Below are 24,743 nucleotides of genomic sequence, written 5' to 3' on the forward strand. Positions count from 1 at the left end.
CCTTTTCCCAAATAAAGTCACATTCCGGCGTTCCAGGCGGACATGCATTTTTAGGGGACACTATTCAGTCCAGGACACGGCAGAATCCTTGAGGCGTTTCCCAGTGCTCTTCCTCCTTGGCAGACCCTGAACTCTCATTTTTTTCCTTTTATACTCAGTGAGAATTCTGAGAGCTCAGCTTACCTTTTCATCAGAGAGGCTCTACAGTTGGAAAAAGCCGCAGGGGCAAAATAAGGCTCCAAATGCAGGACCTACTTGACTTAGGAAATGCTGGTCAGGCAGACATGATTTTAAGGCATTATGCCCCCGACTCATCTTCACTTTGTTGGGTATTGTTGGCGGGCCAGGAAAGCAGCATCCATTCCAAACTGAGATGCCTTTGAACAGATCGTCCAGATAGTTGGGTTATAAAGGACCCAGAGAGGCTTGGAATGAGGCCACCCTATGTGTCTCCTTGGCAGTCAAACCCCAGAAATGAGAGTCTGCTGTGTGGTGGGGCCATTTCCTCTTACTTTGACAAGTGACTGGATTTGTCTATACAAACGATTGATTTGGTGATGGTGAGGAAGAAGTCCACATTTTCAGAGTCTGGTCCTTTAGTTTGTTTGAACTTTCTCTTCCAGTTATGCAGGTTAGCGTGAGTAATTATAGCAGACATTGGTTATTCACCACTCAGCAGTTCTGTCCCTTCTTTTTTGTTCATAGAACTGATTTTGTTCAGATGTTGGGTAGCCAAGAACCTCAGGCCTGCAGCTAGCCCCAAGGGGAATGAATCTGGATCAGGTCAGGCCAGCTGTAATAATTGTCAGCCTATCAGTAGTTGGTCGAGGAATAGACATGAGAAGCAATTCTGACCAAAGCGAAGGGAGGAGAAGTATGTGGAGGGGCTTCTGAGATGGCTCCTTGCTAGTTAAAACAGAGACACTGGAGAAGGCTCGTCATATGTCCTTGTGTCGTTGCTTAGACTGTGATATTTGGAGCTGTTGACAATGAACTTGCAACCAGGAAGGGGGACAAGTCTGAGGACAAAAGCCAGTGCACTAAGGATGGCAACTCAGAAAGATGGGAAGTATCTGGATCCTTGATAATGTCACTGAGCTACTGAATTAACCAACTCTAGAACTTCTCTACCTCTGGACATAATGTTATGTGAAATAACAAATTCCCTAATGTTATGAGCCACTTTGAGTTTGATCTCCTTTTATGTGCATCCCCAAACACCCTAACTTAAACAACAAAGAAAAGTAAGACAGCTTAAAAATAAAGTCAGAGGCGCATGCTCCAGAAATGGGAGGGGAGACGTGATTAGCACATTAATCTTGGAAATGACACCAGGATGTTTTCTGCTCTGATTAATTGGTCGACCAGACTAGCTTTCTTAGTGTTTGCTAGGGGCTCGTATCGGGCAGCTCCTGTGACCCAGAGGATTTGTTAGACTCTTCACGTTCATTATTCCCTTTTATTCCTGAAATGACTCCGCATAGTAAATGATGGTGTCCCCATTTTACAGATGAAGAAAATAAGGCTCAGAGAAATGAAATAATTTCCGTAATGTTCTAGAGCTAATAAATAGCAGAGTTGGGATTCATTCTCAGGTCTACATGATCGTGATTCTGAAGCTTCTACTTTTATCCATAATGGCACATTGTTTCTAGAAAGAGGGGGCTGTCTAAAAGATCATGTTCCCCCTAATTTGAATTCATGAGTAAATTAAGCATCAAATATTAAACAACTTATGATCACTCAGAGCAGAGGTCAGCAAATTATGTCTGCCACCTATTTTGGTAAATAAAGTTTTATTGGAGCATAGCCCACACATTCACCTAGTTACTATCTATGGCTGCTTTTAGGCAGAGTTGTGACTAGGACCATCTGGTTGGTAAAGTTAAAAATAGTTACTCTTTGGCACTTTATAGAAAAAATTTGCCAACCCCTGTCTTAGAGAGCAAGGACAGGGTGATTGATTCCACTTTATCTTACCATCACACCATATTTAGCTGTCTTTTGACCATATTATACTCCACTAGATGGTAAACTTTGGGCATTCAGGATACCATGTCTGTTTTACTTACTCTTGACTTTCCAGCTCCTAGCTTAGTGTCTGGAAATATATAGGTTCTTCCATAAAACTATGTTCAATATATAGATTTCAGTTGAAAGGAAGAACATTATTTAATGTGCATGGTACTGTAGTTCATGATTCCTGAGGTACCTTATACCAGGATCACTCCAAAGTGTTACAAAGGAAGTGATTAATTTTTGAGGGGAGAGCAATAATTCATTTTTAAATTAATTAAAAATTAATAAAAAGTGATCGAGAGCTCTGCATAGGCTTGGCTCAGAATTGGTGGGTTTTGCAGCCGCTGAAAGCCCAAGCAGCCAACAGAGAATGTAGTGTGGTGGCAGGAATGAGAGATCTCTCCGCAGCCTGTTTCATAAGGGCACTAGTGCTGTTTCTGAGGCACCACCCTCATGGTTCTGATACTATCATCTTTGGGGGTTAGGATTTCAACATATAAATTTTGGGGGGACACAGTTCATAGGAGTGGCATTTCATGACATGACATTGGAATTTGCTGTTCTTGTTAATCAATAATATGTTATCACCAGGTTATGTGTTGGCAGTCTATTACAAGGCGATAGACATGATTCAGAACATACCAGAGACAGACTTGCTGTAGAATTTAAGTTTAATCTTCCTTGTCTGTCCAGCAACCTTTGGCACCAGTGACCCTCTGACCTTGAAACACTGTCTTCCCTTCTGCAATGCCACAACCTCTTGGCGTACTTTCTACTTCTTTGCCGATTTATCTTGGTCTATCATATCTACGTACTCAAATAATATTCTTCATTCCCAGATTCTGTTGTCTCTCGTTTCCATACATACTCTCTGAATTCCTTGGTGAAATTGCTATCTCTGTTTTGATTACTCTAAGCCATATCTCCAGCAGGTCTTTGTGAGTGTCTCTTTGGATGAACCACAGTCTCGTCAGAGTCTCCAAGACCGAATTCTCATCATATCTCCTTGCTTGTGCCTGTTCCTTGCTTGGTGAATGGCTCTGCCCTTCACGTGGGTCCTCTGGACAGCCCTGGGCCCTCCTCCCAGCCTCCTCCTCCTCCTCCTCCTTTGCTTAAACTAGTTCTTCACAAAGCACCCTGTTCAGTCCTAATCCACTCCCATTTCCTCCATCCTTAGTGAGTTCTCTTCTCTTCCCCGGGTATGTCTTTCTGCCTTCAGTCTTGATGAGCTCTAACCCACTCTGCATGTTATGGTCTTAGACCAACTTGCTCTCTAACCCCTCCGCCCAAAGCTCTCTCACGGTTCTTCATTAGAGTTGGGACAGAGAACACACTCCTTGACATGGCTTCTGGGGTCTGTTCCCTACCCGCTTTGTCTCTGCGCTTCCTCTAAACCCTACCACCCACCCAGGGCTCACATGCGGCCGGCAGGTAAGACATTGCAACACTTCTGTCCAGCCGATAAAGAAACCATGACCTGACCCCCACACTCTCCCCTCCTACCACAACCCCTGCCTGGGGACCCTCCTCCCCGAGGACCTCTCACAGTTCAGCAGCCACACCGTTGACGCTGGGCACTCTGGGGAGGGGTCTTCAGGCCTGCTGTCTTTTCACTGCTCAGCACCTCTGTCTAGTTGAGATGGTTAAGTCCTAAGTTTTGAACAGCGCCCCTGGCTTCTCAGGTCCGGAGTCCTCACGGCTGGGAGGACCCTTTGTTCTTCCCCACTGCTTTCCTTCCTCCCTGACCCGCGCCGAAATGGTCGCTGCTCAAACTTCGATTTTCACTCTCTCTCTTTTTAAAATGGTGATAAAATAGACGTAACATAAAAATGACAGATTTAATGACTTTTAAGTGTACAGTCTAGAAGCATTAAGCACATTCCCGTTGTACAGCCATCATCGCTCTTCACCTCCAGCACCATCTCATCTTCCCACACTGAAGCTCCGCACCTGTAAAACGATGACTCCCCATTTCTTCCTCCGCCAGCCCCTGGCAACCACAGTTGTGCACTCTCTGAATTTGACTATTTTAGGTACTTTATGTAGAGTCATACAATATTTGTTCTTTTGTGTCGAGCATTTTAAATTTAGCATAATGTCCTCAAGGTTCATGCACTTATAGCATGTGTCAGAATTTTCTTCCTTTTTAAGGCTGACTAATATTCCGTTTTGCATTTATGCCACACTTAGTTTATCCACTCATCTGTCAGCGAACACCCCGGTTGCTTCTACTTACCGCTTATTGTGAATAGCAGTGCTGTGAGCATGGGTGTACAAACAGCTGTTCAAGTCCCTTCTTTCAATTCTTTTGGGCCTGGAGACCCAGAAGTGGAATTGCTGGATCCGATAGTAATTCTATGTTTAATTTTTTGAAGAACCACCATACTGTTTTCCATACTGGCTGCTCTGTTTTCCATTCTCACCAGCAGTGCACAAGAGTTCCAGTTTCTCCACATCCTCACCAACATTCGATGTGTTGTGTGTTTTTGATAATAGCCATTCAGATGGGTTTGATCTATTCTCTCTTGAAGCTTCAGGCTCCCCACCCAGTTCAGATGGGCAGTCCCCCTCCCCTAGGCACCCCTCCTGTAGTCCTGAGTCCTTCTCTCATCACAGCCAAGTATGGCACTACCTGTTTTCTTTGTCTCTCTCGATGGTCAAGGACCGGGTCCATCCTCACTCATCCTCGTGGCACCTTGTATTGCAAGGTGCCAGGCACTGAAAAACTACATTCAGAATAATGACTCAAGGGCCCAGACTTCAGGACATGCTGCTCATTCTCTTGGGGAGCCGAACCCCATCCTCTGCTGTCTGTATATCTTCACAGTCAGTTGAAAAGCAGGTGGCATTTATATACCCATAGCTGTAAAATTAGAGAAACCAACTTCCTTGACCCTCAGTGGGGATTTTTGAAAATGGTTGATTGCATTTAATTCAAAGCAGAATTTATATTTTGCTTTCTTGGGTCACCTTGGGCAACGATTTCATTTCTGTAGAAAATTAGTTTTGGAGGAAGTGCATGTGCCAAGGGAACCCTGGGCCCATCGTTTTGATGTGAGGGGAAGTCACTCCCCCAGCCCCCATCCCTATAATGCTTTCAGTTCCCTCTTGTGTTTCTCTGTTTTATTCATGAACTTGCGGATCAGCTACTTCTGGTGAAAGAGACCTTGGAAGGATGTCTTCGGAAGGTGCTAAGAAAGTACTGAGCTCTCTCTAGGGGTGGCGATAAAAATGTTTAACAGCTGGTAGGAAATTGCTCGCCACAGGGAGGGAGCCGGAAGCCACAGTGCTGTCCCCCACGGGCTCAGTGTTAACCTGTGAGTTGCTAGATTACGGGTCCTGGGGAGGGTCCTTGATAGCTGGGGTGGCTGAGGGCTTGGGCCAGTGGTCATTCACTAAGGGTCACAAAACCGTCCAAGCATATTAAGATCTGGTATTGCTGGTTGGTACCTCTTGGCTGAAGGTGACCTTTGGCTGTTTCAAAGGTGTTTGGTCCCAATGTCTCATAAGTTAAGACTCAGATTTGGCCTCAGAGTTGTCAGTTCTTAGCCCATAATTATCCAGCTTATTGGTTCCGTGGGTCCTTTGCTTCACTCCTGAAAGCGTGAAAATGGCTTTTCAGCAGAGGGTGGGGCAAGCCTGTAGCAGGAAACAAGATACTTGTTCTAGCCGTCCTTGTTTCTTTGGTGCTAGAAAAGGTTCCCACTTTTTTAATAAAGGAGGTACTGTAGATGCCTGTATAATGTGGGTGAAGGCCAGATGTGCTATGCTGAGGCATTAGAGCTTGGGACTCAGACCTCAGATGCTTGCAGGGGCCAGACAGATGACAGAAATGGGTGAATCAGGCCAGTGAAAGGCACCTGTGAGTAGTGGAAACTGTGTCACTTGGCCACTGCAGAGCAGGCTGGGAATATAGTTTGTCTAGGACGAAGCGAGGATAGATTTTGATGACCCGCTAGCAGTCTGCCACGGTGGAGGTTTTACTCTTCTGTATAGAGTAGTCAGACAGCCTCTTTCTGGGAACATTTGAAGAGACACCTAAGGACATGAGGGAATAACCCATACTTTTGGTTGGGGGAAGGAATTCCAGGTGGTTCAACAAGTTCAAAAGTGTCTACCACTCAGTTGCCTCTTGCTCTCAAATTTATTCTCTGCTCTTCCCCTGCAAACTCTATTTTTCAGGCCCCCATGTCATTGTCTTGCCACTTGGTTTGGCCAGTGGGTGCTGAGTTTAGAAGGTAGGAGGAAGAGGAAGCTAGAGTATTTCTTCCTCTCACCTATGCTTTAAGTGGCGTCTCCAGCAGTGGCTGTGCATCCTCCATGGTCCATGAAGGCCCCAGATGCCCACTACTTAGGCCTTCCTCTTCTCCCACCTTCCTCCCAGGTGCCTCTGCCACAGTCCAGCTATTGCCCAGCAGCCCTGGTAACACAGCCTGTTCCTTTTGTCTCTCTGGGTTTCTGGCATCAGTGATCCCTAGGGTTATCTCCTATTTGGCTTTTTAGCTCTTCCAAAGTCTTTATAAAAGATGCCTTGTATTAAACTCCTTCAGTGGACTGCCTGGTGTGGTTTCTGTTCTCATGGCTGGGTAAGGCCTCGAGGCTTGGCCTGTTGGAAGAACACCCCGGAGGCCAGCGAGGCTGTAGCAGGGCGAGTGACAGGGAGAGTGGAACAAGGCGAAGCAGAGAGGTAGTGAGATCAGGTCCTGGATGGTCAGTCAGTGGCAACGTATTCTCCTTTTCTTGCTTTATTTTAGTGATCTCCATCCACCCCTACCAAGGTAAGTGGTATTTGTTCTCTAGAGTCGGTACGGATGCTTAATTTTAAAATTTAAATCTGCTGAAGTCTCCCAAAGCAACCCAGTACCTCAGATTATTATGCCTTTATTCATTCTTTCAAAAGATATCAAGTTTTGAATTATATATTTTATAATGGTTAAGATGGTGAATTGTATGTTAAGTGAATTTTACCACAATTAAAAAAAGTGGCTAAGTTACTTTTAATTGGGAAGTTTAAGTTTCTTCTAACTGAGAGTTTAAGAACTAAGTGAAAGGGAATTTAATAACAGTTAATATCAATTGAAGAGATATAAAGACATCTCTACCAAAAAAAATAAAAGTATCATTGTAAAATGATGCATCCGCTTTGGAAAATAGTTTGGTGGTTCCTCAAAAAGTTAAACAGATTTAACCATATGATCCAGCAATTCTACTTGTAGATATACACCTAAAAGAATTAAAAGCAGGGACTCAGACAGATCTTGTATATCCATGTCCATCTGAAGCATTACTCACAATAGCCAAAGGTCAAAACAACCAAATGTCCGTTGACAAATGAATGGATAAATAAAATATGGTATATCCATATAATGGAATGGTATTCAGCCATAAAAAGAAATGAAGTTTTGATACATGCCATAGCATGGATGAACTTTGAAAAGATGCTAACCAGACACAGAAAGACAAGTATTGTATTATTCCACTTACATAAAGTTTCTGAAATAGCCAAATTCCTAGTAGAATAGAGGTTACCAGAGAGAGGGAAAAATGGGGAAGTTATTTTTTAACGGCTGTAGAGTTTCTGTTTGAGATGATGAAAAGGTTCTGGAATTAATAGTGATGGTTGCATAACATCGTGAATGTACTTGGTGCCACTGAATAATACACTAAAAAATGGTCAATGTTGTCGTGCATGTTTTACAATTGAAAAAAAGCAAACAAAATGATCAAGTTTACATACTTTGTACAAGTCTTTATTATGTTCGCGTTTAAACCACAGTCTCTGCATTCTGGTTCCAGGAGGCAGTCTTATGGCTGGTTGGGAGATGGCCAAGTGACAAAGCTACAGCTCTTTGTGTATCCACTGTGTCTTGTAGTCAGGCTCGTCCACTTGGGGACATGACTGGGATTCAGGAGCTTCTGTGCACCCGGGTCTCTGGCTGGAATACAGAAGCCCGTGGTTTCCTTTTTGTTCCTGAAATGGTCGACTCTGTTCTTTCCTACCTAAAATCTATTTCTCTTTTTTTTTTTCTTTAGCTTAATAGAACCTGATTTTGCTTGGGGCTGTGGGATATCCTTCTCTAGGTCAAGGGTGGTGAGTGATGAAGCCAGCCTTGACATCCTATTCTCCACTTCCTTGTGGTTTTCAGGGATTCCTTATCTTTGCCTGAAAAAAACGGTGATAGAGCTGGCTTTATCTTGTCCTCTTTCTTTCTGCTGCAGTTGTGGGCATTTTTCCTAAAGTGGCGACAGTCTTCTGAGACAGTGAGGTAGGTGAAGGTTAAGAGATTGGAGATTCTGCCCATGACAGAGGCTCTGAACCAGCTGTCTGCCTTCGGATTGAGTATTTGAGGAAAATAGTCCTTTCTTTGTTTACAAGGAGCCTAGAACTTTGTCAGTGTTTTTTTTGTTTGTTTGTTTCTTGTCGAGTAATGCTTTTTGTTGTTTATTTTGCACGATGCATTTGCCACTTCAGTGCCTGAGGGCATTACTCTGTGCGTGGCATGTTTGTCAGTCTCTATAAATGATTGTCAAATGATTGAAGAACATACCCTATCTCACTGCATTAGGCTTCCCCTGCTTGCAAGTGACAGCAAGCCACTTAGACTTAAGCAAAAAAGGGCACTTACTGACTTAAGTAACTAAGAGATCTAGGGGTGGAGCTGGATTAGGGGCTCAGCACCCCTACATCTGTCTCCCTCTCTCAGCCCACTTCTCTCAGAGTTGGCGTCTTCCCTAGGTGGGCTCGTTCTGCATGGTAGGGGGGAAATGGTCCCAGGTCCCAGGGGGAAAATAGCTCCAGGATTCCATGATTTTTAGAGCTCCTACTTCTAGAATAGTGGTTGGCAAACTTCCTTAAGGGATCAGATAGTAAGTATTTTAGGCCATAGGTCTGTCGCAGCTCCTGAGGTTTGCCAACTTGTTTAGTAGCAGGAAAACAGCCACAGACAATATGTAAGCAAATAGGTGGGCCTGTGTTCCAATAAAACTTCACCGACAAAAACAGGTGGTAGACCGGATTTGGTCCTTGGGCCATTGTTTGTGGACTTCAGTTCTAGAAGGAGACAAGGCCTCTCTCTTCTGGTTGTTCAGGTAGAAGTTGTGGGCAGGACTCTGTGGTCCAGGCTGGGACTGGGGCGAGGTCAGTGAGGCACTCATTTCAGCCACAGAATTTATGGGAGCATCAAAAACTCAGCAATTAAGATGAATAATATTTTCATGCAATGTTAAAAAAATCAAGATTAATACAGAAAAAAATCCATGATGCACAAACTGTCAAACAGGGCCAGGATGAGGGTGGGGCCAGCGAGGTGAGTCGAGGCACATACCCTGCTGTGGCCAGGTGATTGCCCAGCCTGGCGAACTGCCCACCCCTGTGGGAGGGAAGGTTCCGATGGGACACTGTTCCCCTGGGAAAGGGGATTGCTGCTTCCAGAAGAAAAGGGGAGGGGATGCTGTTTGCTGCCTCGGTGCTTTGGCACTAAGCACTTGCCATGTATGTTCTGTTTTCTCATTTTGTCCCTCATAGCAAACCGTATTTTACAGGTGAGGAAGATGAAGGACAGGATAAGTTGCCCAAGGTCACATCATCTGCATTAGAATTGGAGCCAAGGTTTTGATCATCTTTGGCCTCCGGAAGTATGAATTCTTGAATTCTTGAAGCCTTTTAGAAACTTTGCCAAAGGCCTTGTGCTATTAGTCATCCTCTATTAACGAGTGGCCCCAGGTCATTCTCCTTGACACCCCTTCCTGGCTCTTGTTCTGGTTGGCAGATGGCTTTTAGGAACTGGGGGAACCAGAAGCCCTCACTCAGTTTTAGAATTAGCCCCTTATTTCAAAGCAGTAGGAGGTCGGTGTATATTCCCAAATTAAATTACGGACACTGCAAGCATTAAGTGGCAGGTGAGCTGCACTTTAAATAGATCACATTAATTCTAGCAGTGGAAGCGGAGCCCTGCTGGGATAATTCTTATCACCTACAGCATCGCTCTGGCATGCTTCAGGATTCTGTAGCAGTAAGCAATTTGCAAAATTGAAAGGCGAAAACACACCTTCAAGTGTTTCATGTGCATTCAAGGTCAGAGGGAGGTGACTGCAGTTTTCGAGAAAGACAGGCTGCAGGTGAGAGTCACTTGATTTAAATTGTGATGGATAGACAGATGTTTGTCTGCTTATGTTTCAAAACAGGTTGCTGCTCCCACCGAGTAACCCTGGTCCTAGTTTCTGAGAGAGGCTTCGAGAGGAAAGAAAGTATTATGCACTTGTGTGGTTTGGGCTGATCTGATGGCGAAAGGGATTGGTCTGACTTTTAGGTACTGGGACAGAAGGTGAGCGAACTGCCCAGTTAGTGGTTTTTTGTTGTTCCTGGGCGTTTACTGTAAATGATCCCAGAAGTTGGCAGGATCCACAAATACGTACGCCCGCTCACACTCATGTGTACACATACACTTAGATGCTGTTAACAGAAAAAGGAAAAGAGGAAACAACACAAATGCTCCCGTAGGAGAGGGTAATTCCTCAGTAAACCATGGTTGGTCATCAAGAGCTGGGCATCGTGCTCAGAGTGTTACTTCCCGTTCCTCTAGTTACCCCGGTAACCCAGGCAGTTCTGTGCGTCGGGGCTTATGTTATTGGAGAAGAATCCAAAGCTTAGCACAGTCCAGTGACCTGCCTGAGGTCATTCCATTGAACAATCTCTTCGTCTGCTGTCCTGCCCACTAGACTGGAATCTTGTTAGGGACAAGCCCTTCTTGACTCTGGTGGCTCATCGCCTCACTCAGCTCATGGCTTCTGGTTAGAATGCAGTCAAGGCCAGCTGAGCTGTATTATTAGTGAGCTTATTAGCCTGGCGCCCAGTTACGGAGATGTGTGTGTGTGTGCATCCTTCTGCAGGGGAGCGTCACAGGTCTCGTCACATTCTCAGAGGGGTCTATGGGCCTGTTTAGCTCCCGGATTAGAATCCCCATCTGGCAGCAGACTCAGCATGTTCTCCCTTGGCTATTAAGCAGTTGTGAACATGACCATTTGAAGAAGGTAGATGCCCCCTCACTTCACAGGCAGTGTAATTTTGTGGGATGCAGTTAGACAGCTCTGAGGTCTTGTTCTGCTGTGTTGCTTACTGAATGCATGTCACTAGATGAGTTCCGCCGGTGCAGGCCTCGGACCTTGTGTTTGATGTGGAAATGGCCTTGGTGGTTATGAGGACTGAGGTCAGTTTAAAATGTTTAGTGCAATGGCTGGTTTGTAGTTAATGCTCAATAAGTAGTAGTATTGGCTTTTGCTATTGTAACTGTTACTATAATTGGCAGAGTGAAAAACTGTCGATGAGCCACTGTTAAGTGCAGAAAATGGATCACAAAATTAGGTGGATACTAGAATTACAGTGATGAAAAACCGTGTGGGTGTGGTAAAAAGGCAGGATGTGAGGAGGTAAAATGACTATTTTATAGATAAAAACAAACGTTCTTAGTTTTCTCTTAAAGCCTTAAATCTGTTTGTAATCTCAGACCTTTGGAAATCTCTCCTAAGGAACTAGAAATGAGGACAATTAGTTATGTACAAGGATGTTCAAAGCAGTATGCGGGAAAATTGGCAAAATGTCATGTTCTCCGCAGTATAGTTAAATTATGTTTAATTGGGAAGCCATCAAAAATCATGTTTCCAAAGGTATTTAAATGTCACAGGAAACTGTTCATGATCTAGACAAGACAAGAAATAAACCAGGGTACAAAATTCTATATATCTTTGTGTGTGTGTGTGTGTGTGTGTATGTGCATATTTTTATGTATATGTATGCATATCTATATATACACAAAACACAATATGATAGTGTATTAGTTTCTCATGACTCCTTAACAAATTATAACAAACTTGGTGGCTTAAAACAAATTAATTTTCTTACAGTACGGAAGACAGAAGTCCAAAGTCAGTCCACTAGGCTAAAGTCAAGATGACGGCAGGGCTCGTTCCTCCTGGAGGCTCCAGGGTAGATTCTGGTTCCTTGTCTCTTCCAGCTTCTGGTGGCTTTTGGCATTCCTTGGCTATGACTGCATTGTTCCAATCTCTGCTTCCCTGGTCATACCGCCTTCTCCTTGTCTGCATCCAGACTCCCTCTGGCTCCCTCTTATGAAGATGCTGGTGATTATGTCAGGCCCTCAGAGACCACCCAGAATAATCTCTTCTTCTCAAGAGCCTTACTTGAATCACACCTGTAAAGTTCTCTTTGCCAGATAAGCTAAAATTCATGGATTCCGAGGATTAAGACATGGTTCTCTTTGGGGGTTATAATCCAGCTGATCACAGATGTCAATTTTGTATAGAAAAGAAAGGTACAGGAAAAATATCTGGAAGGAAATACATGAAAACGTTAACAATGGCTGTCTAGATGGTGGAATCAGGGGTCATTTTTATTTTCGGTATACTCTGCAGCATCTTCCTTTTCTGTGCTAAGGAAGTAACTTAACCATCTTCAAAGACGCTCAGGGAACGTTCCTCTAAAAACGATGTGTGCCCCAGGCCGAGTGCCGCGCGCCTGTCCCGCTGTCTCCACAGAGCCGGTGTTCTGGTTCTACGTGAAGGAGGTCCTCAACAAGCACGAGCTGCAGCGCTTCTGCTCCCTGCGCCACATCGCCTCCGACGTGGGCCGCGGCCGGGCCTGGCTGCGCTGCGCCCTCAACGAGCACTCGCTGGAGCGCTACCTGCACATGCTCCTGGCTGACCGCAGCAGGCTCAGGTACCAGCCGCTTGGGGTTCCGGGAGGCGGTGTGGGCCTGTGCTTGAAAGCACAGAATCTGGAGTCAGATGCCTGGGTTTGCATCCCAGTTCCTCCATCTGGGGCAACTGGGTTTCACTCTTACAGCCCCAGTTTGATCGGGGTGCTGTGGGGACTTTGGTTTGGAGAATAAGTGAGAGAAGGCCTGTACAGGGCCAGCATGGCATCTGAATACAGCAAGTACTCAATAAATGCTTATTATCATTAAGTCTGGGGGTGTCGAGAAAGCTATTGTCTTAGGACACAGCCTGTTCTCCACTTCGTGGAATTTTGATTTGAGCTTCTTTCAGATTCAGAATTTCTTTTTTTAGATGTTGAGTGTTTAGTGCCTAGTTTTGTGTTTTGTCTTTCCTTGTGTGCTGGGTTCTTTACAACTCTTTATGGTTGTTCTTTTTTTTTTGTTTGTTTGTTTGTTTGTTTTTGAGGTTAATCACTCTCAAACAGACTGAAAGAATATGGAAGTTTTAAGTTGGGGAGAGAAGTCATTTCCTATTAAGAAACAACCCCCCAGTTTATTATGTTTTCTTTTTTTCTTTGTCATAAAGTTCACTCTATCGGGTAGTATAGGCCAGGTTATGCTGCTGTAACAAACATCACGACAACCAGGGAGGGTTGAGACAGCCATGGTTATTTCTTCCCCCCGTTTCATGTCTGTCATGGGTGAGCAGGGGTTCTCATCCCAGGGACCAAGGCTGATGGAGGCTCCATCTGTATGGAGATGTAGTTGAACTAAGCACTGACTCTTAAAGCTTCTGCCCAAAGTGATCCTAATCCCCATTCACATTTCACTGGCCAGCAAGTCACATGGCCACAGGCAAGCGCAGCAGTGTGGGGAGGAATGGTTATGCCGCAGCAGTGGGAGAGGGCATTGAATATGCGCCAACAGTAGTGCAGTCAGCCACATTCCCTTCAGGAACATCGATGGTCCTGTCATTTTTCCTGTGCGCGTGATGTTTATTTTACTGTCTCTCTTTTTTCTCTCTCTGTCTCTGTCTCTCTTTGGCTTTTTTTTTTTTTTCTTTCTATTCTGAGAATGGTGGACCATATATTTAGTTTTGTGTCACTTGATGACACAAAGGGACAGTGATCAATCCTGCCCTGGTCCGTTGAATAACTTTCACATCAGCAGTGCCTAGATCCTCAACAGTGAAATTTCATTTAATTCAACAATCTGGGATTTCCGTGATACATTCCTCTGGTTTCATATCTTGCCATGTGTTCCCTGGCTCGAGTCTCCTCTTAGGCGTTCTGGGATTGTGTGCTGGGTCTCTTACAACTACCCCTGAAGTTCTTCCATTGATGTCTGTAATGCTTTGTCCGGTTGTATTTCAGACTCTGTAGGTCTGAAATGGGAGTGATGGGGGCTGGACGACTGGTGCTGGCTGTACCTGTGTGCTGTTTAGGGTCTGAGTCGGCAGGCTGTGAATGCCCGTGTGAACCTCTCGAGCATTGACAGGTGTAGTTAAGGAGAACATACTCATGTTCCTTAAAATGAATTTTCATCAGCTCTTTCCAGTAGGTCGTTTGCAAGTAGTTCAGCGTTGTACACTCAACATTAAAGCTGAATTTAACAGTGAGCAGTGGAAATGAATTCTGCTGTTAAGAATTACAGTTGAACTTATCTGGATCACTAGCCACTTATTTAACTCAATGTGGGAAAACCAAATATACTTACATACATGATAACTGGCTCAGATTTTTGAAGAATCACAATTTTGGGAATCAGGTACAGTTGTCATGCCAGCTCGAACATGTAGTTTGTGCTTCCACTGACATGTTGCTGGGTAGGTATTTGAAAAACGATGCATTTCTTCTCAGAATCTTTCTGTTAGTTGTATTCAGTCACTTCAGCAGCAAATATGTCCAGTCTCTTGCTGAACTACAGGTCACTCATCACTGACTGCGCTTTAGTGAAACTGTACTTTGACTTCATTAATTTAGAGTTCTCTGGTCTAGTTGGGAAGTCAGGGGGTTGAGAAGATTTGCTTGTTATTGCTTAGCAGGGGGCCGGATAAAGAGCTGGGGAATTGGACTGGGAGACCTGCTTTTGACTCCCGCTGTACGATTTATTGCCGCATGACCTTGATCAGATCCTGTAGGCCTCTCTGACCCCCACTCTCCCTCACCATTTAGATTTGTGGGGCTTTTTCAGCTTCCCAGCCCTGCCCAGGATAACTTGGGCTTTTGAGTCTTCAGCACAAGCCAGAATTACGTACATATGCCCTGGTCGATAGAGCTCTGGAGCTCTAAAATTTCTTTCTGAAATGCTGTCTTCTTGTGTTAGCCCAGTCAGGGGGTCCCTGTGGGCCTGCTTGCATTTCCTGTTTGTCTCTTGGAGACTTTGCTTGAGTGTTTCTGATTTGCTGCTTCATAAACACCACATTTACATCTCATGCTTATTTCAGTACTCAAGCTCAGGGGACTCTGAAGATCTCAGGGGACCAATGAGGAAGTCGTAGGCTATGTGCAGTCAATCCTTTGTTTATAACCAGAAGCTTCAGCCCAGCAGAGACCTCCTATATCCACTCCGGGATGACCAGGCACAGATTTTCCAGGAAGCCATATAATGGCATTGTCTGGCTAAGGGAAGCAGAGAACCACTATTCAGAGCCTTCTCCCTTTCTCTTTCAATTTGCAGCACTTTTTATGAAGACTGGTCTTTTGTGATGGATGAAGAAAAGTCTAGCATGCTTCCTACCATGGCAGCTGGTAAGCCTGGCCAAGGCCAGGGGCGATGGGTGTTCTGGAGCTTGGCGAGCAGAGGAGGCTGCTTGGGAGTGAATTTATAGCTCTAAGAGATGCTACAATTTTCCCTGTCCCTTACCGACTTAATGAGTCACTTGTCACTGTCTTTCCTTGAGTGGCATGGAGCATTGAGTCCATTTATCTAGAATTTGGTACCCTGGCAGGGAAAGTATGGGGTTGAAGGTTTTTGGCTGTGGCTTTGCAGGTGTAACATAAAGACCCAGGGAACTGGAGGTGGGAGGCCTGCCTTTGAAGCCTGGCCACACCCCTTACTGCCTGGTTTCCTGGGTCAGATCCTGTGGACTTTGTCTTTTACCTTCCTGCTCTACGAGGTAGGAATCCCGATAGCAGTGCAGTCACCTTTGCAAGGCCATGAGAGAATCAGATGTGATAAAGAGTCATCCTCACCATTTGTCAACGTGAAAGCCCTGGGGAGATGTTAGTTGGTGAATTGTTAACTTGTTTATCATTTGACTCTCACGCAAAGATGGATACAACTTGGGTAGCTTGTTTCTTTCTTCCAGGTCCTAGTTGCTTCCTTTTTTTCCTTTCCTGAAGGTTTATACCAAGTCCCACATACTGAGAGTCATGTTAGTCTAGTTCGTTGATGAGGAAGAGTCAGATTCAACCATGATCTCCTTGGTCGGCCATAGGCTACCAGTGCACAATTTTGCCTAAAGTAATAATTATGATGATCCTGGTGCATTTTGTGATTACTGACTTAGATGAGTGTTTTTGGTGGGTGATGATCTTTAATACCTACCCTGTGAAAGGGTTACTGTGTCCCCATTTTACAGATAAGGAAACAAGCTCAGAGAGGTTGTAAATAGCTTGACCAAGAGCTCATAGCTCCTAAGTGGCAGTGCTGGGATTCAACCCAGGCAATCTGCCCCCAGAATTTACACCTTAACCACCCTCCTGACAGATAGGGAGAGAATCTGGCAAGACTCAGCTCCTATGGGAGCTGGTGTCTACTGACCCCAGTTTTGCAGGAGGTTTTATCAACGTCGAAGACCAGTGTGCGCCCTCTCGCGTGTACTGTGATGTCTGCAACTTGTTTATCGCGTTGGAGGTGGGACTCTGTTCAGCAGCACACACTCCAGACTTTTCCCTTCTGGGGGCAGGTCTGAACTCCATACTCTTCGCAATCAACATCGACAACAAGGATTTAAACGGGCAGAGTAAGTTTGCTCCTACCGTCTCGGACCTCTTAAAGGAGTCAACGCAGAACATGACCTCCTTGCTGAAGGAGTCCACGCAAGGAGTGAGCAGCCTTTTCCGGGAGATCACAGCATCCTCTGCTGTCTCCATCCTCATCAAACCTGAGCAGGAGACCGACCCCCTGCCCGTCGTGTCCAAGAACCTCAGTGGCGGTGAGCGAGAACGGGCACTCCAGGTAGAACAGAGGGGGTCGGGTAAGAGGACAACAGACTGTGGCTGAGGTGGACACCTCTTGTCACCTGGAAGTGCCAAGGGGAATGAAATCTGATGTGCTTGCATTTTCAGTTCATGTTTGTTGTTTATTTTCCTTAACCTTATTCACCCCGAGTGGGATCTGGGAGCCATACCTCAATGGGAAGACGATAGAGGAAAAAGAGCAAGCCGAAAGGGAGGGTGTGATGGCCACGTGAAGCCAGATGAGGTTGATCTTCATTCATTCATTCATTTGTTCCTTTGTTCATTCATTTATTTGTTCGCTTAATGCATTCTGTGTGCTAGGCAGTGAGCCAAGTAAGATGGATTACTGGCATTTAGCCTTCAGTCTCCTTTGGAATGGGTGGGGATGGCTATTTAATGACAGACTGTACAAATATTTAATTATCCTTCTGATAAATAGGGTGCTATGGAGACTGTACACTATCAGGCTTGCCTTTATTGGGGAGAAGACTTTAAGTGGAGGCCAGGGGGAGAGATTACTTAATTAAGATTAATTTTATGGTACATTTACAATACTCCTTGAGTCTTCTGGAACATTCAGAATGTTGCTACAGTAAAACTGGAAATTTGGAGTTTAAGTTCTTAGTCCTTGTCAGATCCCTTAGACAAGGCAATAATCATGGTGAGCCCTTTGGGATTATTAATGATGGTAACAACACAGAATCTCATGGTGTCTTTGGTACATGTGGCTTTATCTATTTGTCCTCTCCTTCTTGAGCAGAGACCCCACACGAATGACATAGAAACAGGGTTACTCAGGGCTTCGTGTAACAGAGACACTGGAATTTGTATATCCAAAGGGGTGCCCTTCCCATTCATTTCGGGGACCCTGTTTTGACATTGTCTCCGAGTTGTGATACGTTGGTGGAACATGTCACACCTTTGTTTGGATGGAATGGAGTTTTGGGAATTTGTTCAGTGTCTCACACACAACTTTGATGAGTAAGATGGGTGAACAAACTGGCTCATCTAAGTAGTGGGAACCAAGGCAATCTTAATTTCTGTTTCCATTAGTCTTTGCTGTGTAACAAACAGCTCCAAAAAAATGTAGTGACTTAAAATAACCATGGTTTATTATTTTTTAATGATTCTGCAGTTGGCAGGATGGTTCTTCTGCCGGTGTCACCTGGGCTTAGTCGTGGGGCTGCATTCAGCTGGTAGCTGAACTAGAAGATACAAGATGGCCACACTCATGTGTCTGAAATTGGTGCTGACTGTTGGCTGGCACATTTTTTTACACATGGCCTATCGTCCCCCAGTAAGCTAAATGAGCTTCCTTCTGTGGTGGTGTCAGGGTAGCATTTCTGGAGGGTATAAGGCCCTTTGATGCCCAAGCTCTGGAACTCACACACCAACATTTCTGCCACATTCCCATTGGTAAAGGCAGAACTCTGAGCCGGTCCAGAGTCAAGGGGGTGGAGAAACAGATACCATTCTTAAAGGGAGGAGTGGCGAAGTCTCATCGTAAAGGGACATTATGCGGGGGTGGGGGTGGTGAGGAGTTTGTGGCCATCGAACAATTGACTACAACCCCAAACTGGTTTGCTTGGTCTCATCTACCAGGCATGAGAGCATATTTCAGTAATGATAATACCCTTCGAATCAAAGTGTTTAGAAGGATTGCTTAGAAGGAACAGTTTTAACATATGCTCTGTGGCGTATTTTTTTTAAGTTATTTTTTATTTTCTTAAATTTATTTTTAAATTACAGTCGACTTAGAATATTATATTAGTTTCAGGTGTACAACATAGAGGTTAGTCATTTATATAACTTACAGAGTGATCCCCCCAGTAAGTTAGCACCCATCAAGCACCATACATAGTTATTATAATGCTGTACTTTACATCCTTGTGACAATTTTTATGACTGGCAATTTGTACTTCTTAATCTCTTTCACTTTTTTCACCCATCCTCCTACCCCTCCTCCCATCTGGCAAGCATCAGTTTTTTCTCCGTATCTATGAGTTTGTTTCTGTTTTGTTTATTTATTTGTTTTATTTTTTAGAGTCCACATATAAGTGAAATCATATAGTATTTGCATTTTTCTGACTTATTTCACTCAGCATAATACCCTCTAGTCCATCTATGTTGTCACAAATGGTAAAATATCATTCTTTTTTATGGCTGAGTAATATTGTATATATGTACCACTTCTTCTTTATCCATTTGTCTATTGATGTACACTTAGGTTGCTTCCATATCTTGGGTATTGTAAATAATGCTGCAATGATGTTTTTTGAATTAGTGTTTTGGATTTCTTTGGATAAATACCCAGAAATGGAGTTGCTAGGTCATATGGTAGCTCTGTTTTTCATTTTTGGAGAACCTGTTTTCCATAGTGGCTGCACCAGTTTACAGCCTCACTAACAATGCACAAGCTCCACATCCTCGCCAACACTTTGTTGTTGATTTATTGATGATAGCCATTCTGACAGGTACGAGGCGATCTCTCACTGTGGTTTTCATTCACATTTCCCTGATGATTAGTGATGGTGAGTGTTTTTCAGATGTCTATTGACCATCTGTATGTCCTCTTTGGAGAATTGTCTATTTAGGTCCTCTGCCCAATTTTTTTATCAGGTGATTTGTTTTTTTGGTGTTAAGTTGTTTGAGTTCCTTATATAGTTTGGATATTAACCTCTTACCAATGTATTATTGGCAAATAATCTCCCATTCACTAAGCTGTCTTTTCATTTTGTTGATGGTTTTCTTCGCTGTACAAAAACTTTAGTTTGATGTAGTCCCATTTATTTATTTTTTCTTGTTTCCCTTGCCCGAGGAGACATATCAAAAATTGTTTAAGTCAGAAGTAGAGGCCCACATCCATTTTGTCTCCTCTAAACAGTTGTTTTTTTAAGGATTTAAAAAATATCCGAATTCATCTTATAATTTATTTTTCAGTAGAGTACTAGAGGATTTTCCGCAATCTAGTGGCAAAATCGCTCGATCATCCCTTTATACCACTTAATTTTTCTTATGCCATATCTTTTCTTTTGCCAGATGCCAAATGTAAAAAGGAAAGGAAGAAGAAGAAGAAAGTGACCAACATTATTTCATTTGATGATGAGGAAGACGAGCAGAACTCTGGCGATGTTTTTAGAAAGATACCAGCGGCTGGGGAGAGCTCGGAGGAGAATTCGGACCGCTCCTCCCTCAATATCGTGTCGGCCTTCGAAAGCCCCTTTGGGCCGAATTCCAATGGGAGTCAGAGCAGCAACTCATGGAAAATTGATTCTCTTTCTTCAAATGGGGAGTTTGGGTACCAGAAGATCGATGTGAAAAGCATTGATGATGAAGATGTGGATGAAAACGGGGACGATGTCTACAGGAACACGCCGGGAAGGAAGCACATGGGCCACTTGGAGTCACCTGAGAAGTAAGTTCCACTTGAGCGTATAACAAAGGGTGCTACATTAACTGCTTTCTCTTTCCTCAGTATTGGGTGAAATAAGGGTACAAGTTTTATATTCGTTTGGGACGTCATTCATTTTTAGATCTTAATTTAGGAGGAAGGAGCGTTATTAATTTGCTGAGAACTAAGAGAGGGGAAGGGAGTATGTTTGAAGGTATGTATTGCAAAATTAGTGTCAAGATGTGTGCCTTGAAATTTTTGCTTTATATATACATCTTTTATTTTTGTTTCCTAGATTTTCCTCCCACCGCTGGCTTGCCACTAGCATAGGAAACTCTGGAGAAAAACAGGGCTATTCTAGAGAATAGTTGTGGGCTGGTGATTTCTGCATTTATCTGCAGGGCTGTGACCAGCATGAATTTGCCCGCACTTGCTGCTTTAACCCTGGAGTTGCTGTAGGTTTATACCTGCGGAAGGTGCTGGATGCATGTGAAGGCATAAAGCAGAAAAGCATAGTTAAGAGCTTGGTTCTTGGAATCGAGACAACTGGGTTCTCATTTACTCACTCCATGGCTTAGGTTGGACTAGTCTAGACAAGTTAGTTCGCCTCCCAGAGCCTCAGGCCTCATCTGGGTTCCGGAAGAAAAATAATACCTGCTTCATGGGGTTGTTGTCAACTTAATGGGGTACTGTGTGTAAGCCTGTTGGCATGGGTGTTGACATTTCGAGAAAGACAGCATAATTTAGCTTAGTTTCAGTCTTCACATCAAATAAACTTCAAAGCCCACCCATCAGAGTGAAATGAAGACATCGAGATTTCACGCTACGATTAAGGAGCATAGTGTGTCTCTAGCCCCAAGCTTTTCATTTTGATGTGGTTTTAATAGGAGTTTTTTTCTTTTTCATGAGACTCTGCCTGATTTTGTTTTTGATTTTTTTCCCCTCCGGTCCCCATTCACTTGGATTCCCATATCAGTAGCATTACCTTATCCATCATCTGTGATAAGCCAGATGCTGCAAGCTACGTCTATACCTCATCCTAATCCTTAGGTTAGTGGGTATCACCTTGACTCGAGAGATGAAAGAACAGGTTCTGTAGAGAATTGAGATTACTCAAAGCAATGGGTGAAGCTGGGGTTAAAGTTAGGTGATGCTACACTCCAAATCTTCTACTGTTGAATATTTTCCATATTTATGCATAATTATGAATATCAATTGGTTGATTTTCAGTCAGATTAATATGTCATGATTTGCTAAAGCTTCCCCCGTTATTGAGTATTTAGGTTGCCAGCGTTTTTGTTTGTTTTTGCTTTTTGTTATCAGCCATTCTGACATGAAGATTTTTATGCACAAGGCTTTTTTCTCCTTCCGAAGTATTTGTTAGGATAACTTTCCTGCTTGTGTTTTTGCTCACAGGCTATGAATGTTTTTGTACCTGGGATCCAGGTCTTGTGACATGCTGTATGAGGCAAGGTTCTCCAGAGAAACAGAACCAGTAGGGTGTGTGTGTGTGTGTGTGTCTGTGTGTGTCTATTTAGTTATCTATCTAGAGAGATTTATTTTAAGGAATTGGCTCACATGATTGTGAAGCTTGGCAGATCCATAATCTGCGGAGTAGGCCACAGGCTGGAGACCCAAGGAGGAGTTGCAGTCCGAATCCTAAGGCCATTTGCTGGCAGAATTTCTTCTCTGGGGAATCTCAGTCTTTTTCTGTTAAGGCCTTCAACTGATTGCACAAGGATCACCCAAATTATGGAGGGTAATCTGCTTTAATCAAAGTCTACTGATTTCAATGTTAATATCATCTAAAAAATACCTTCCCAGGAACATCTGGATCATATGTCTGGCTACCATGATCTAGCCAAGTTGACACTTAAAATTAACCATCATACCTGCCTTTAGTTCTTATTCTGGGCCTTTTAGGAAATGCCACTTGGATTCCATGTCTCTGTAGTTGAATGCACCTCTGAGTAGATTCACTTTGTGGGTTTTTTTGGCCTCAAACACAGTCATTTCTCCTCCTCCTAGACTGGTACCACTGAAGGCAGCCCAGCTTGCAAGCCAAGGTAGCTGCCAGCATTGTGATGTGTAAAACACAGGACAATTCAGGGTGACCTTTGCAGAGCCCAGGCCCTTTGAGGCCACTGAGCCTCCTGCAGATTATGGGCAGCCTCTCCCGGTGTAAACAGGGGGTCTTGAGTGAACATTCTGCAGAGCATCTTGGGAAAAGAGCAGAGGAATGATGAGGTGGCCTACCGAGTGATACTTTCATTTGGGTTCTAAGCTAATGTCCCTGAGAGACCGAGGTGCCTGAGGGGCCAGAACGTTAGCAGTTTGACAGCACAGTCAGGTTTGTGGAGGGCGGTGGCCAGGCCAGGAGACAACGGTGCGGGACTGCGATGGCCTCCGGCAAAGTCAGTCTCATTGTCTTTAAGATGCTCCATTGGCCGCAAGTTGGGTTTTTACGCCTCTTTTTCCTAGCAGTTAAACCACTTCTTTGACCAACGAGGAAAATCTTATCCCTCCTGCCTCAGTGTTTACAAGTGTTGGCTTTGCTTTTTGTTTTTTTCTTAAAAGAGGGTAATATCTTTATTATAGAAAGGAGTTTTTCTGTCACTTCGTATGTGTCCTATGGCACCAATAGAGAAGTAGGGTGAAAACATCATTCAAAAAGAATGACAAACATATGGAAAAATGTTGCACCTCACCAGCAATTAAGCAAACGCAAAGTGAAATCAGATCCCATAATCTGCCTGTCATATTTGCCAAGATTTAAAGTGAAAACTAGACAAAAGGCGAACCCCGGGTTAGCGCCTTGGGAATGGCTTGCTCTCAGTATGTCCTCAGGCTTGGTGTCTTCCGGGCACACAGTAGGTGTTAACTGATGAGGCAAGGCTGGCACATGGGGCATCTTCATAGATAGCTGGTAGTGTCGACAGCCTTCGGGAAAACAGTTTGACGCAATGTCACGAGCCTGAGAAATGCTTATCCCACTTGATTTAGCAGTCCCAGTGCCAGGGGCTACCCTGAGGACAGAGTCCCAGGGAGAAGTGCTGCATCTAGATGCGAGGTCCCTCTTTAGAGAAGCAAGACCTTGGAGCTGACCTGAATGTGCACAGAGCAGCAGCAGCACGGTAGTTCTCATTTAAGCCTTAGGGTCTTAAACCTCTCAAATGGCATTTAAGAGTGTGCAAATAGTATGAAGACAAACTTGGGAATTAGGATCGAATTAAGCCAAATGTAAAATCCTGCAGTTAGTTTTATTACAGCCTTGTAAAAAAAAGTATGTGCAGAAGAAAGAAAAAGGCACTAAAGAGATAGTGTCTAACCCAGTAGTGTTTTGGGTAACGTGGATTTGGGTGTAATTTTTCCCCTCTTTTTGGCATTTTCTAGGTTTTATAATAAATATCTTACTTTTCTGATAAAGAGCAATACTTATCATTATGTTTTTAAGCCAACGGTGGCACCATATTTTGAATTGGTCTCTGCCTCAGGAATCACTTCAGTCTAACCCATTTTTGACATGGTGGTCCTTGGCCACTTTTACTTGAGGTCCAAACCCCGGCTGCTGCGGTCTGACTTCGCCTCGTGCCCTGCGCGTGCTGCCGGGGAGTGGCGTGATTCCCCTCAGCAGCAGTGGAATGCCCCCCCACCTCCCCGGCCCCGGGGCGGGCGCAGAGGCAGAGAAAGCACTGATGCTTTCGCTGCCTTCTCCTGAGGGCACCGTGACCACCTCTGGAGTCCCCTTGAGTACCAGCCGAAGGATCGGAGCCTCAGGAAGGCGGGTCTGTACAGATTCTAGGGGCACAGCCAGGTTCATCTAAGAACAGGCTCTTTCGCGCTCCAGTTTGCCATCCAAGAGTCTTATGTGTGTATTACCTGCAGGATTAAATGATACATTTTGCAAAATTCTGTAAAGATTTTTGTTCAGTGTCAAAAATATGACCAAAAGCTAGAGAGGGTGAAAGCAGAATCTCTACACGATGGCTTCTAAAGAAGGGGTGGCCAGCTCTGCCCGCAGGCCAAATCCACCCCTGAGCTGAGAATGGTTGTTATATTTTTAAAGGGTTGTTAATAAAAAAGAGAAGAATCTGTATGGCCACAAAGCCTAAAATATTTGCCACCGGCTCCTTTACAGAAAAGTTGTGTTCACCCCTGCTCTAAACGAAAGGAAAACTACATCCTGTCATGGTGGGTGGTGGCCAGGAGGTCTGTGTGACTGGACTTGGAACCCCCGGGCTCCAACCCCACGGGCCTTGGTTCTGTCCGTGAGGCTGATGACCTTGGACAAGTCACATAATCTCTGAGATTTTTTTCTTCTCTCCTCCTTCTTTCTCCCTTTTGCCCCTTTCCATCTCCCCTCCCCTCTTCCCTCCTCTCTCTCCATCCCTCTCTCTTTTTCCCTTCCCCCTCCTCTCTCCC

At 44.3% G+C, this 24,743-nt stretch overlaps 1 protein-coding gene across 3 annotated transcripts in view; it reads left to right on the top strand.

The window, feature by feature from the left end:
- The window catches only part of SNX29 (sorting nexin 29), a 283,033-nt gene that overhangs the window by 49,411 nt on the left and 208,879 nt on the right, over positions 1-24,743 (top strand). For all 3 annotated transcript variants that reach the window (XM_023529637.1, XM_023529638.1, XM_023529636.1), the window contains exons 5-8: positions 12,532-12,748; positions 15,426-15,496; positions 16,657-16,905; positions 19,970-20,345. In XM_023529637.1, the coding sequence (XP_023385405.1) occupies positions 12,532-12,748; positions 15,426-15,496; positions 16,657-16,905; positions 19,970-20,345 (913 nt within the window). The remainder of the gene's footprint in view (positions 1-12,531; positions 12,749-15,425; positions 15,497-16,656; positions 16,906-19,969; positions 20,346-24,743) is intronic.

Source organism: Pteropus vampyrus, unplaced genomic scaffold (assembly GCF_000151845.1).
Source record: "Pteropus vampyrus isolate Shadow unplaced genomic scaffold, Pvam_2.0 Scaffold40, whole genome shotgun sequence".
Taxonomy (NCBI): domain Eukaryota; kingdom Metazoa; phylum Chordata; class Mammalia; order Chiroptera; family Pteropodidae; genus Pteropus; species Pteropus vampyrus.